At 53.0% G+C, this 13,630-nt stretch overlaps 1 protein-coding gene across 4 annotated transcripts in view; it reads right to left on the bottom strand.

Moving 5' to 3' along the window:
* Positions 1–13,630, bottom strand: part of TNIP1 (TNFAIP3 interacting protein 1) — a 52,665-nt gene that overhangs the window by 24,658 nt on the left and 14,377 nt on the right. For 3 of the 4 annotated variants that reach the window (XM_047872905.1, XM_047872912.1, XM_047872896.1), the window contains exons 2-5: positions 6,141–6,312; positions 4,847–4,981; positions 3,482–3,567; positions 1,965–2,048 (exon numbers count right to left, since the gene is read on the bottom strand). In XM_047872905.1, coding sequence (XP_047728861.1) covers positions 1,965–2,048; positions 3,482–3,567; positions 4,847–4,981; positions 6,141–6,276 — 441 coding nt within the window. In that variant the 5' untranslated portion in view covers positions 6,277–6,312. The remainder of the gene's footprint in view (positions 1–1,964; positions 2,049–3,481; positions 3,568–4,846; positions 4,982–6,140; positions 6,313–13,630) is intronic. The other variant, XM_047872916.1, reaches the window with a different exon arrangement.

Below are 13,630 nucleotides of genomic sequence, written 5' to 3'. Positions count from 1 at the left end.
CCCACTTCTATGTCTATGTGTGTCTTCTGGGGAATGGTCCAAGCATTCATCAACTTCTCAGAGGACCCAAGAGTCAAAACAGGTTAAGAACCATTGCTCTAGATAGTGCAAAGAACCCCAACCTAGTAGAGTGTGTAAGAAATGAAACACACTGTGGGCATGACAGTCGAATCTCAATAACCAATCAGTCTCTTTCTCTCTCTTAAGCCACCTCTCCTCTGTCTAGAACTTTCTTACCACAGATAGTGCTGCAGTTACACCAATACCATGCCCAAGGATCCTTATCAGCACCTTACAGCTCACTGCATCGAGCCCAGCTCCCCTGCCGGGTATCTGAGTCCCCACCTTCCCCTGCCTGAGCCTCTGTGTACCAGGCTTCGGTCCCACAGTGTCCTCCCTGCTCATCCTTCCTGGCCCTGCCCACATTTCCGCTCCTCTAGCAGCTCCCCAAACGTTCATGGAAGTCACGGACATCAGAGCTACAGGGGAACCTCAGGGCTCAGGCTGGGAAATCATGGGATGGGGAGAAGGAACTCGCCCAAAGTTGCCCAGCAAGTCAGTGGCAGATCCAGGACTGGACTTTGGCTTCCTGGCTCTCGATCCAGTGCTCTGCCACACTGAACTCCTTTGTCTCTGCATTGTGCAGCGCCAGAAATGCCCTACAGCCACAGCGTGGTGCTCAGTGAATGCCTACATAATATTGTTAGCACCTTATTCTAACAGGAGATAATGCTGCTTCTTCAATTCTGCATTCATTTCCCCCACTGCCTCTTCCCACAAAGGATTTGAGGCGGTGAATGCTGCTCTATTTAAGGCTCATGAATGGCTTCATCCCTCCGGTTTCTCCAACCGGTCTGTAAGCTCCCAGGCTGGCTTGGCTTGGCTTGGCACAGAATAGGCACATGGTGGGACTAAGGAGGAACTTATTAACAAGATGAAAGTACTGGTCCAAGGTCACAGACTGAACTACTCTCTGAGCAGCGGGGTCTTACCTCCTGAGCCAGCATCTCAGAGCCTTCAGGCATAGGGCAAGACAGGGGGTAAAAGTTCCCAGGAGACAATATACAGAGACTTTCTACTACTCAGACCTGCCAGATATGGTGAGGAGCCACTTGTCACTGAAGGCATGCCAGCGTAAGCTGGATGACCACTTGATGGGGACCTTGCACTGGGGACTGACAGACACAACATGAACTAAAGAACAATATCTGTCCCCTAGGCCTTGGTGAGTTGAGGAAACAGGACATCAAGGTGAAGAGTTAGGCCACTTACTGTCTTATTACCACCACCAAAAACAAATCTCAAAGTGGAGAGGGAGGGCGAAGGAGGAAAGGACAGGGCTTTAAGACTTTTGAAGAATATTCCAGACCTTTTGCCATGGTTCTCCAAGAAGTCTGCCATTTTAAGAGAGAGCAGAGGAGGACATAGGTGGAATAAAAGCAGCATGCAGGGTAAGGTATAGAAAGAGTATGCTGGGTAGACACCCCAGAGTTAGAGGAGTGTGTGTGTGTGTGTGTGTGTGTGTGTGTGTGTGTGTGTATACATGTATGCCCTGAGGGGAAGCCTGGGAGGAACAGACGGCCTGCACAAAAGGATAAATCACCTGCCTTAAGCTGCTCTGGGCTTCTCCGACCCCTTCTACCCCAGCCAGGCTAGTTGCCCACAGGCCCCAAAGCTGAGTCATAGTGTGTAGAGGCACCCCCCGACAAGGCAGAGACCAGCAGGGCTGGCAATGTGCCCAGGCTTTCTCAATGGTCGGGTGTCTGTATAGCCCAAGTCGGGGAAGTCACCAGCCAGGAATTTGCATATGTGAGCGAGAAGCACCCCTTGCCCTGGCCCCTCGTGTATCCCCAGGTAACTCCAGGGTGCCCAAGGGATCTCAGTGGATCCTGTGCCTCTTCGCCAGGGCTGAGTGACTGAAACAGAGAGACATGGGACGTGCTGGGGACCTGCCATCCACTCACCATTGTGTTTCTGGCTTGGCCACCACTTGCCGGTGGAGAATTCTGCTCCTCGGCGGGGACCACTTCAAATTCAGACGAGGTGCCCTGTGCAGAAAGGGAGTTAGGGACTGCCCGAGAGAAAGACACCTCACCCCTCCGCTGGGGCCTCGAGACTGAGAGCAGCAATTCAGCTGGGCAGCCCCTCCATGCAGAGGCTGAGCTCACAGGGCGGAGCCACGTGACTTCATGTGAGACCACAGAGAAGGATTCTCAACAGGTCTGCCCACACCCCACTGTGTGATCTGAGGTCACTTTCCCCTGAGGTGAGTTTCCTCATCTCTAAAACAGGGATGTTGGACTAGTGACCTTGAACAGCTAGCACTTTACAATTGCAGTCTCTTTCGAAGGCCGTGCACTTTTAAAATGTTCTCACAGACTCCATTATTTCTCAAAGCAACCCACAGAGGGCTCAGAGGGTTATATCCCCTTTGGACAGATGAGGAAACGGGAGAGCATACGGTTAGTTAATGCAAAAACAGGGACTGAACCCAAGGACTGCAAGTCCAACACTCTTCCTATGGCATCAGAGCGGTCTCCCAGGCCCAGGTGTCTCTAGTTGGTCGCCCAGAGAACACAGATAGCATTTAGTATGGCCACCACCAAGGCGGTCCTGTGCCAGCCTTGCCAACCCAGTCCCAGAGATCCCAGAGGAGTGGTGTGATCTGCAGTAAGTCCCAAGGATGCATCAACAAAATTGGAGAGACTTTTACAGGATTCGCCCGAATCCCTGGGTGGCCAAGGACTTCGGGACTTCTCACACCTCTCAGCCATGCTGAGTAGAATGTACCGGTTGTGCAACCAGTGGATAGGCTGATAGTTCCTCTCAACCAGGAACTGACTCTGGGATTGCTACCAAACCTGGTCCCCAAAGCCTGTTCCAGACTTGCCTCATCTCAGGAACAGGCAGATACGTGGAAGGATCTGTACTCAGCTTCAGCTGAGCCTCGTGGTCTCTAAGAACCCCGCTCTGGATCTCAGCTCTGCTCTAGAAAGTCTCCCTTTCACCTCCATTTCCTCAGAAACACTCTTCTCTCTCTGGACCCCATCCGTGGGATGAAGACACTGAACAATATGACCACGTGGCTCCCTTCCAGGCCTGGGATACCAAGAAAAACTTCTCAAGGCAAATATGGAGAAGACACCTTTTGAGCCCCCTGTGAGAATCTGAGTTCCATGTCACATCTGTCTGTTTTCCCATCACTGTACCCGGTCGACACACGCTTGGCATTATACAACTCAGTAAATGAGAGGAATGCCCTGTGCATACCAGAGTCTTCCTGATAAGTTTTCACCATGGCCTTCGTTTGAAAATGGGGAAATCAAGCCCCCAGAGAGACAGAGATCAACCTGCCCAATATCACCTAGCAAGTCAGAACCCAAGTTCCTTGACTTTAATCCTCTCTCGTCAAGTTCTTGTATCTGCCAATGAGCACCTGAGGTCCAGGCAACTTTCAGCCATGACTCCAAATGTAACTTACACTGGATGGAGGTTTTTGGACCAGCTCTGCCTTGTTGCTGGGGTGTGCAGGGTCAGCAGGGGCTGCTGGGACATCTGCCTCCTTTCCTGGAGAATTGAGAACACATGGATAAGCAGCAGGAAAAGGGGGAAAGCCCAGATACCATGCCCTCGCAGACAGCCCCAGCCAGATGAGTTCTACCCAAGTCTGGGAAAATGAGAGGTGGTCCTGCCAGGGCCAGGTAGCCTGGGAAAACGACTGGAATGATGGGGACAGAAGCTGGGCAGAGAGACTATCTTCTATAGACTTGCTGGGAAAATCCCAAGGTGGCCACTGCTCCTCGCTACCCGGGACCTGCCTCAATGATACCAAGGGAGACACTTTACAATTAACAAAGTACTTTTATATTTGTCATCTCAGCCAATTCTCATGAAAGCTCTGTATCTGCATTTTGAAGGAAGGAAACTGAGGCCTGGAAAGGTCACCAGATGGCCCACAGTCACGCAATCAGCAGCTGCACCTCTCACTCAGGGCGTGGGCCTGGCACCAAGCTGGGACTCAGAAATCACTGCTGAACAGACAAGAGGCTGGAAATGCCCTCTGACGGCAGCACAGTGGACTCTGGGATCATCACTCTCCTCCATTTGTCCATTCAGCAAATGTAACCACAGCCGATGGAAGGCTCGCATACTGGCCTAGGCCAAGACTGTAGGTAGGCAGCAGCACAAGGCACTTGAGCCCCATGTGTGGGTGCCTTTTCTTCCCTTGCCCCGGACCTTGCCCCGTACTCAGAGACATGCTGAGGGATGCGTGGTGACCACACACAGGACCACAACCCTCCCTCACAGGTGACGTGTTCCTTTAACAGGCAGTGTGTGTGCCTTACAGTGTGTGTGCCTTACACTGCAGCAAGCTAACAGGAAATCCAGATTCTTCCGTGGGCCCCAGCGGTAAATGGAAAAAGTGGGGCCAGACCAGAGAGCTTTTGGTTCATGTGCCAAGTCTGACTGACCCGAAGTAGCTGTCTGGAACGCTAGGCCTGGCATGCGGGAGCTGCTCGTTAAATATCTGCTGACTAAATACGCTGATAGAGATCCTGAGGCCACATCTCGGGTGCAGTGCGTTGTTGTGATCCATCGCTAATGTCTGCCAGGGCCTCAGGAGTGCTGAGTCACCAGCCATTTTTACACAGAATTATTTTCAAGTCCCTTCCAAGTCTGACCTTCTCAGGGATGCTGTGGACAAAACATGACTAGGAGGATGGTCTGGGGCCCAAGGATAAATGGAGGAGATGTGGGTTTCTGAATGAGGAGGGAGACCACTGTTAAGGGTCTAAAGACTTCGGAGTCTGTTGAACGCCCGGAAACAACTCCGGCCCCCCGGTACCTGTGAGCTCAGCCAAGTGGTCAAAGGAGGCCAAAGAGGGAGATGGCGGTGGCAGCAGCTCGCTGTCCTTGACCAGCTCCTCGGCCTTCTGCCGCAGCCTGGATGCTTCCATCTGGGACTCTTCCAAAAGCTCCCCTGGGGAGATGATGGGCACAGGAGGAGCAAAGGAGTTACTCAGCTCAGTGCACCAGTTCTCCCAGCCCCATGCCCCTAAGCCTGCTTTTGCGTGGCTTCTGATGCTGCGGGTCCTGGGCTGCATTCCCACTGTTGCCTTGTGGGCCGAATGTGACACACCTCATTCCAGCCCCTAGGCATAAATGGGCCAGGTAAAGAAGGGGCCTCACAATCAGGGAGAATGGAGTAGAGGGGAATCTAGAACAAACTCTTGACCTCCTGGCACCATCCGTCCTCCTGCCCCACTCTGGCCATTCCTGGCCAGGGGCTCTCAGACTGCCCATCATGGTACCTGCGGCTACCCACAGCCTACACCACCCTGGTCAGGGGCTGCCTGAAGGGAGGAGGTCCTTGATAATACCACCACCCCTCTCGGCCTCGGTTTTCCTTCTCCTACAAGTGGAGAATGGGAAACTCTACTCCCCCTTCCCTAAGCTGCCATTCCAAGCAGAGATCTGCCAAGCAAGGATTCAGCATTTAGAAAATCAGGCACATGAGCTCACCCCCAAAGCCTCAGGCCAGAGAAGATGGCAGCAAAGCAAAGGAAGAGTTTTAGGGGCGTAGAGGAAAGAGACTCCTCTGGACAGGGTATCAATGAATCCTTCGCATGACTGGTTCAGTCACGTGGAGGTAAGCGGACTTGCTCCAGGCAATGGGGACAGCTCGGGCAAAAGCCAGGAAAGGAGAAATCAAGGGACCTATTCCCGCTTTGCTTCAAGCCAAGCTCAGCTCCCTGCTCCAACACTTGGGGACCATGCCCTCGTTGCCCCAGTGACGCCAGCTCTCCTATTTCTGGTGCTTCTGGAAGACGAGGCCATTCTGTTTCCATGTCCCCAAACTGGGCCTTCTAGCTCCTCCCCCACCTCCATGCCTCCTCCTTCTAGGTCCCTCAGGTATTCTGAGTCCTGTCATCCGAAGGAGCTGGGGTGCTGGGGTGCTGGGGAATCAGGGCTGGGAATGCTGCCATCATGCTACAGAAGTGCACAAAGACACAGCTGTGGGACAGGAGCCAATGCCGGGCCAGGAGGGACAGTGGGATGACTTGGGTGGGGGCATATGCCAGCTGGCATTGCAGGCTGCAGAGAGGAGGCTTGCAGGGAGAGCGCAGGGTCTGTTTTACCTAACATCTTTATCCCTTGCATTTTTTCCTTCAGTCGGGAATTCTCCTCCACTAGGCGCTCAAAAGCTGCGGAAGCCTCTCCTGGAGGCACGCCGCCCCCAGGGTCGTAGATCCGGTATGGTCCTCTCCCTTCCATGAGGGTGGCTCCACCCCTGCCGTGGTGCCCACTTGGCTGTAAGGACAACAGCAGTATATCAGGGGGCAGGCCAGGCCACTGAGGCATCCTAGTCAATCAATGCCCCCAGAAGGCAGTCCCATGACCCAGAAAAGAACACAGCACTTGAGGCTGGTCTGGTCACAGCACAGCAGAGCAAGACAGTCACCTCCTTTGATCTGGACGCTGTGTCTCTATTAAGAGACACCCAAGAGTGGCATCAGTTTCTTTGGGCAGCCTCACTGTGCAGCTGGTTCATTTGGAACAGTAATCCATCATGGAGTACAAGAAAGAGCAAGGGACTTGGGAGTCAAAAAGCCTGAGCTCACGTCCTGTTGGTAGGGTCCAGAAGGACAGGGACCTTGCATTATGGCAGCCCCAGCGCCCAGCTCGGTAGAGCTATAAAGTGAATGTCCAGTGAGCACTTAATGACTGAACAAATGGTCTAGCCATTAACTCACTGTGGGATTGTGGGTAGTCCCCTCCCCTCTCTGAGGGGAAATGAGAGTCTTCCACTAAATCAGTGATCTTTACGGTAAAACAAATGGGCCCTCAGGGATAAGCAAGTCAATCCAATCCAAAGTTTCACCCATATGTACGTTATCTTTTCTAAAAGAAAGAAGAAGAAGAAACCCTGACTAATATTTAATACACTCAATTGACACTGTCACCCTCTTCCTTCAGTCTCATATCATGTATGGTCTGTCCCTTGCAGTTCTAGTGAACAGATAAATTTTCCATCAAATGACTATCTACTTGTGCAGCAAGGGTTTTGCATCAATCTGTTCAAGTAAGTTCATCTGCTTTATTTCATTGGAAACTGCCCTGCAAAGTGATTGGAGACGCCTAGTTCTGGAACTTAGCAGAGAAACTTCTTTCTTCCTTCCAGTCATTCATTCATTCATTCATTCATTCATTCAGCAATTATTAATTGAGCATCTACTCTGTGTTGGGTACCAGTCTGGGCACTGGGCAATTATCAGCAAATAAAACAGACAAACAAATCCCTCAGGGAGCTCACATTTTAGTGGTCAAGACAGACAGCTCGATGATAGGTAGATAAACATGGTATTAGGGGTGATTAAAACATCTATGGACAACAATTAAGCAGGGAAGTATGAGGCAGGGAACTTACTTTTAAGTGGAGTTGTCAGGAAAGGCCTCACAGAGAAGGAGGCATTTGAGCAAAGACCCGAAGAAGGTGAGAGAACTAGCCATGCAGGTTACCTGAGGGAAGAATATTCTAGGCAGAGAGAATAGTTAAGGGCAAAGGCCCCGAGGCTGAGAAGGGGACCCAGCTTCCAGCCCTGCAAAGGGCTTGCCACCCAGAAAGAGTTCCAAAGGGCAGGCTCCACTGGAGACCTCAGAAGGACTTGGGGCCCCAAAACCTCCTTCCCAAGATCATCACCCCCAGGGCAGGAATCCTCAAAGGCCCTTTGAGCACCCACACAGGGCTCACTGAAAGAAAAGGGTGAGCAAGTGCTAATAATGACAGCCCCATTCATTAATCATCTACTCGCCAGGCACTGCATTCACTGCTTCGGGTACATTATCTCAGGTAAGCTGTGCACCAACCCTAAGATACCAGCTAAATTATCCTCATTGCATAAGGGAGGCTCTGTGAGGTTAAGTACCGCAGCCAGGATTATGTGGCCAGCACATGAGAGCCAAGATGCAAACCCAGCCTTGCCTAGGAAAGCGAGTTAAATTAACCCCCTGCTACACTGGCATACAAACTCCCATTTAAGACTCAGCCCCAAGGGCCAGACAGCGAGTTCCAGCCTGTGGGGTAACACCTGCCGAGCTATCAGGTACCCTCTGGGCTCTTTCCCCTGCCTTGCAGCACAAGAAGTAATAAGCATTTTGACCAGAGGGTCCATATCACCACAGAATGGCATGGGCCAGAAAGAAAAAGAGAGTTCTGGTGAGTGGGACCCCTCCCCCAAAGACTGACAAACAGAAGATGAACATGTACTTCGAGAGACACCCACGCCCTGCTGGGCCCCACAGACGCAAAGGACGGCTGCCCACACACCCGACACAAAAGTCATCACTGAGTTTAGGGGGGACTTGTTTTCAACGTGAAAGGTCAAGGTTATACAGCAGAGCATTAAAGCACCGACACGTTCCCCGAACTACGAGACGGCACGGGGAAGGCACTTAGCACAGTGACTGGTGTTTAGCAAGGTGCTCAAAAATGTTGGTAGACATGGTGGGGGAGTCCTTCCTCTGCACTCCCCACTCTCCTCACGTGCCTCTCCGGCCAAATACTTACCACCCTGTATATAATGTATGTGACTGGTGTGAGCATTTGTGCATTTGACTGAGAACTTTCCGGAGGCTGTCACCAGCCTAGGTCTGGCACCTGGAAGGTGGGCCATGATTGAGAGCTGAATAGAGTTCACATATGGGAGGACTGAAGGCTTGGAAGAGGCTTGTAGCCACTTTTGGTGATAAGTGGCCCCATGTGTCCTGGATCCTGCTCACCACTCTACACTCACCCTAAACGGAACTCGCGGCTGACATTCCATGATGACTTGGGTATGTTTTTTTACTCCGCATCCGGCTTGCCCAGTAGACCAGGAGCTCTATGAGAGCAGGGGTCAAGTCCACCTTGTCTACCAGCGTATCTTCAGAGTGGTCCACAATAGAGCTTCAGTAAGTGTCTAATCAGAGCAGAGAGAGCCTGTGACCTGCCTCTGCCTCCTGAGAAGCCAACTGAAAACATCCCAAGAGCCTGGCTGTGACCCGCCACCGACCAGCAGCACTTGGATGGCCACATGCTTCTTCTTCTTTTTTTTTTTTTTAAATGCTTATTTATTTTTGAGAGAGACAGAGACAAAATGCGAGTGGGTTAGGGGCAGACAGAGAGGGAGACACAGCATCCGAAGTAGGCTCCAGGCTCCGAGCTGTCAGCACAGAGCCCGACACAGGGCTTGAACTCACAAGCTATGAGATCATGACCTGACCCGAAGTCGGATGCTTAACTGACTGAACCACCCAGGCACCCCAAGATGGCCACATACTTCTGAGACCAGGGCCAGCACAACCATGCTCCTTTAAGGATGCCCGGATGTCAGGCCAAGTGACAGAGCAGGATATGGGATACAGGAACTTAAACCTCATCTCCGTGTCCTCCAAACTTCATGACACTCAGTGTTGGGGAGCCGACACAGAAGGGGGTTCAGGGAAGCCAAGGAAGGGGCAAGCAGGCTATTCTCCCGACTCCAGCCTCGCAGGCAGCGCCCGGGGGCAGGGCAAGCGAACAGGCTGCAGGGCAGGAGGCCAACGGAGCCCACACACAACAGCCCAATGTGAGAAAACCCTCTCTGGAGGTGAGGGGAGCCACCCAGGGGAGGGCCTGGACTTCTGGAGGGAAGAAACGCAGTAAGAGAAATGGGGAATTTCCACATCCTGCTGACCTCACGCCCAGATGGTCAGCGGCAGTTCCAGGGTGACTGCCGGGCAGATGGGAACTCTCTTCCTGTCACTGTGGTTTCTGTAACCTTTCCTGAAGAGGGGAATCATTCCCAGGATGACAGAGCTGGAAGGGAATCTCCAAGGCGACTGGCATGACCCAGGGGTCCTCTGAGGGAGGGGCTGCACCCCTCTCCTGTCTCCCACAGGCAGCTGCCTAGTCTTCCCTGGTCACAGACAGCACAGTGTGTGTGGAGGGGCAAGGGGGGGCGGGCCCCAGCCCCTGCGAGGGGCAGCACCAAGGCCAGCGCCGAAGCTTCCTGGACATCGGCTCACCTGACTCTCCCTCACAGTATGAGGACAGCGAGTCAGGGCCCAGAACGTGAAGACCAAGGTCACTCAGCAAGATGGAGCTGGAACCAGAAGGTCCTTGCTCTCGATCTCGAGTCTGCCCGCTGCCCTCGCCCTCCGTTTCCGCTCCCGAGCTAAGATCCCACTGCAAAGCAGAGACCCCGCCCCATGTTCTTATAGGACCTGGTAGAATCCACGTCCATCCGGGCCTGGTGCCAGCAGCTACAGAAGAGCAAGTGCCACACCAGCAGTGCGACACCAACCCCCGCCTTCTGAACACAGAAAGAGCCAGGAACGAAGTGGCAACCGCTCAGGCCTCTGTCCCAAGCAAGAGCTCAGCTGAGGGGTGCCCTGGGCTCCCACAGCCGGCCCCAACAGCTTGGGGGTCCCATCTGGGGCAGAAAGGGGCCCAGACAGATGGGAGGCCAGGCGGCAACCATAGAGTGTGAGGATGGAAAAGATACTGTTGAACCTGAAGCAGCCCCAAAGAGGAGGACATGGTGTGACAAGGTGACAGAAGAAGAGCCAAGTGGGTGTGGTGGGTAGGAGGGGGGGCAGAAGTGTGGGCTCAAATCACAGCCTCCATCCGAGAAGAAAAGAACTGAAAGAGGTTGGACTTGGAATTGAACTTGCATTCCAGCTCCCGCACCCAAGTGTTCTGGCCCATCTGAGACTGTCTTGTGATGAGCCGTGGGCTGGTTCCAGGAGGGGGCTCCCAGGCCCTCCAAATGACATGAGCTTGCATAACCTGTAACGTGTGCAGAACACCTAGCAGTGCCCCACGCTTTGTTTTTCCATCTGATTGTCACAACAGCCGTGGGAAGATGACAGGGCTGATGTCTGTTTGCCAGATGAGGAAACTGAGGCCCCTGGGGAGCTTTAATAAGCTCAAGCTAAGGCTGCTGGGCACTGGCTGCACGCTGCGGGAAGTGAAGTTCTCCCTGCCCCCGAGGGAAAAGCCTGAGTGGATCTCTGGTACCTGGAGTCAGGAGGTCCCAGGTAGCCAACGGCCACATCCCCAGGCGGAGGCAGGGGCTGCCAGGGATGCCAGTGGGAAGGGGCAACAGAGGGCCGAAGGGAAGGGGTCTCTAGGAAGGAAGGCACAGAACAGAAAGTCAGAAGGTGCTAGCATCTACTCTGCTGTCCACTTTCATGGCCATAGGCAAGCCTGCCCACTCTCTGCACGCCGGGTCCACGTGTGCACAGGGAGGAGCCTGGACTAGAGAGAAACATGGTGATGTCGTAGGCCGGGCCTAAGGATCAACCAAGCCCCAAGCCCCGGGAGCCAGAAGCAAGGCAAGGAAAGAGAGGGGGCCCAACACACCGGAGGTAGCACAGCCGTGGAGTCAGGAAGAAAGAGTCCCGATACAGGGCGTGGGCGATGCAGGTGAGGCACACAGTGTGTAACACTGAAAGGGGTGCTCGAGTGCAAGCATGGGACCCGGAGCGGGAGCCTCCCTCAGGTGCGGCACCAGGGGGCGTCACCTGTGCTGACCCCTCCCGAGTCCCAGCTCTGTCTACCCCTGCAGGCTGTGTGCCCCTTCTGAGCCTCAGCTGCCTCTGTTGCACAACAGGAATAACAAGAGAACCCACCTGCTGTCAGATTAAAGAAATTAATCGCAAACATATGTGTACAGTTGGAAGGGAGTTCTCACTTTCTACTTCATACTTCCTGGTTACTTGATTTACTCAACAAGAAACATTCATTTTATAATAAAATTTCCAAAGTAATTATGATGTGTGTATAGCACCTAGTTAAGTGCCTGGCACGCAGTGGGTTCTTAGTAAAAGGTTGGGGCAGCCCCATAACTCCAGCCCACTGATTTAGGGCCAAGTCTCCCCCACTCCCATATACCCCCCCTTTTAACGGAGTTTTTACGTTCCTCTGCCGGCTCGGTAAGCTAGGTCATGACACCACTGAATTTCTGGTAACTGCAAAAAAAATCGTTGAGCACGGACACTGGTACAACCACAGCTAATGGAGACGCAGCTCTGAAAAGCCAAAGGTACCACACTCACCAAAGACTGCGAAGCATCTAAGCCTCCCTTTCCTCAACTGTAAATGGGAATATCCTCCAACGCTCCCCCCCACCACACCCCCACCGCCCGGGATGAGAGGAAGTCATGAAAGCACCTTGCAAAGTAAAGCAAACATCTCTTCGTGTTTGTACTTTATGATGATCTCCAGTCCTCCCCACCCATTTCACCATCAGGGAAACTATGGACCCAGGGCCATCCATCAAAGAGCAAGCTGTGCCCTCTTGATGACCATCAGCAAGGACACAGCACCTACTTTAGAGGGCGTGTACTTGGGAGCACGCCCTGGCATCCTTGTCAGTGAGGACTTAATGCACTCTTGGCAACAATTCGGTAATCAAGAGGCTGCATGTAAAAACAAGGAACTGGGCCCAGAAGTCATGAGATCGAGGCAACGTCCACCAGAACAAACATCTTCCCCTCGGTGGGCTTCAGTTTCCTAAAAGGAGGGGCCTGTATCTGCAACACTAGCAATAACATAAGGGATTGACTAGACAATCTTTAAGGCCCCTTCTAGTTCTGACATTCCAGAACTTACAATTTATCGTCGCCCCTTTCTGTAACCATCTGACCTTGAGAAGGCTGCTCTCCTCAGCTCCAATCCCTCCTAATTCCCAAGTGGATTCCCCTGAACCAAGAGTCTTCCCACAAGTGCTATCAGAGTGCCTCTGCCGCCCCCAAGAGCAGTCAGAGAGCCCCAAATGATGTCTGCAGCCCTTCGCCGGGTCCTCCCCGCCTCCCTAGCATGCACCCAGGCTCCAGTCCAGCTTGAGGACTGTGTCCCTCAAACACAGCATACATCTCCTCTGTGTCCTTCTTCCTCCTGTCCCCTGTGCTGCCTCACCCACAGAGGGAGCCCCACTGGCTCCACTCAGCCTCCAAGATGCAGGCTCCCCATCATGAGCCTGGGGACAAGACCGTGGACCAGAACCATCAGCTGGCTGGCACCACTGCAAAAGGAGGAGAAGGAGCATCTGACGCAAGCTGGGAGAGGACCTGGCAGTTAAGTGCTACCATATGCCAGGCACGGGGCTGTATCATTATGCACATTGCTTCATTTTCTCCTCACCATAGAGATGAAAACTGTCCCTGTTTTCCAGCAAGGAAACCAATCTTCTCAGCTAGATAGTGTTATCTCTATTTTTCAGGTAAGGAAGCCAACTCAGAGAGGTTAAGTCACTTGCCTAAAAACACACAGCTGGTGAGTGGCAGAACAAATAATCCAGGCTCAATCTGTCGGACTCCAACACTGGGTGCCCTTTCCACTGGCCCGCACCACCTGAGAGACAGGGGCTGAGGCACAGTGGGAGGAAACCAGTCCTGCCGTCTGGCTATCTGGAACATGCTCCCCAGTTCCCAGCACCTGCCTCCATGCATCTCTAATTTTGTATACAACCAGGCCCCAGTCTGCCCTTGATCACCTGCAGTCACCAGGGCTTAGAATCTCAGGCTGAAAGGAAGCTCAGGGGAAATTCAGTCCTGTACTTATCCAGTCTCCAGGGGAGCCAAGGGACTCCAGATGACCATCTTA

The sequence above is a fragment of the Prionailurus viverrinus genome, chromosome A1 (genome assembly GCF_022837055.1).
Source record: "Prionailurus viverrinus isolate Anna chromosome A1, UM_Priviv_1.0, whole genome shotgun sequence".
In the NCBI taxonomy this organism is placed as follows: Eukaryota; Metazoa; Chordata; class Mammalia; order Carnivora; family Felidae; genus Prionailurus; species Prionailurus viverrinus.
This window is presented reverse-complemented; position numbering and strand designations above follow the sequence as displayed.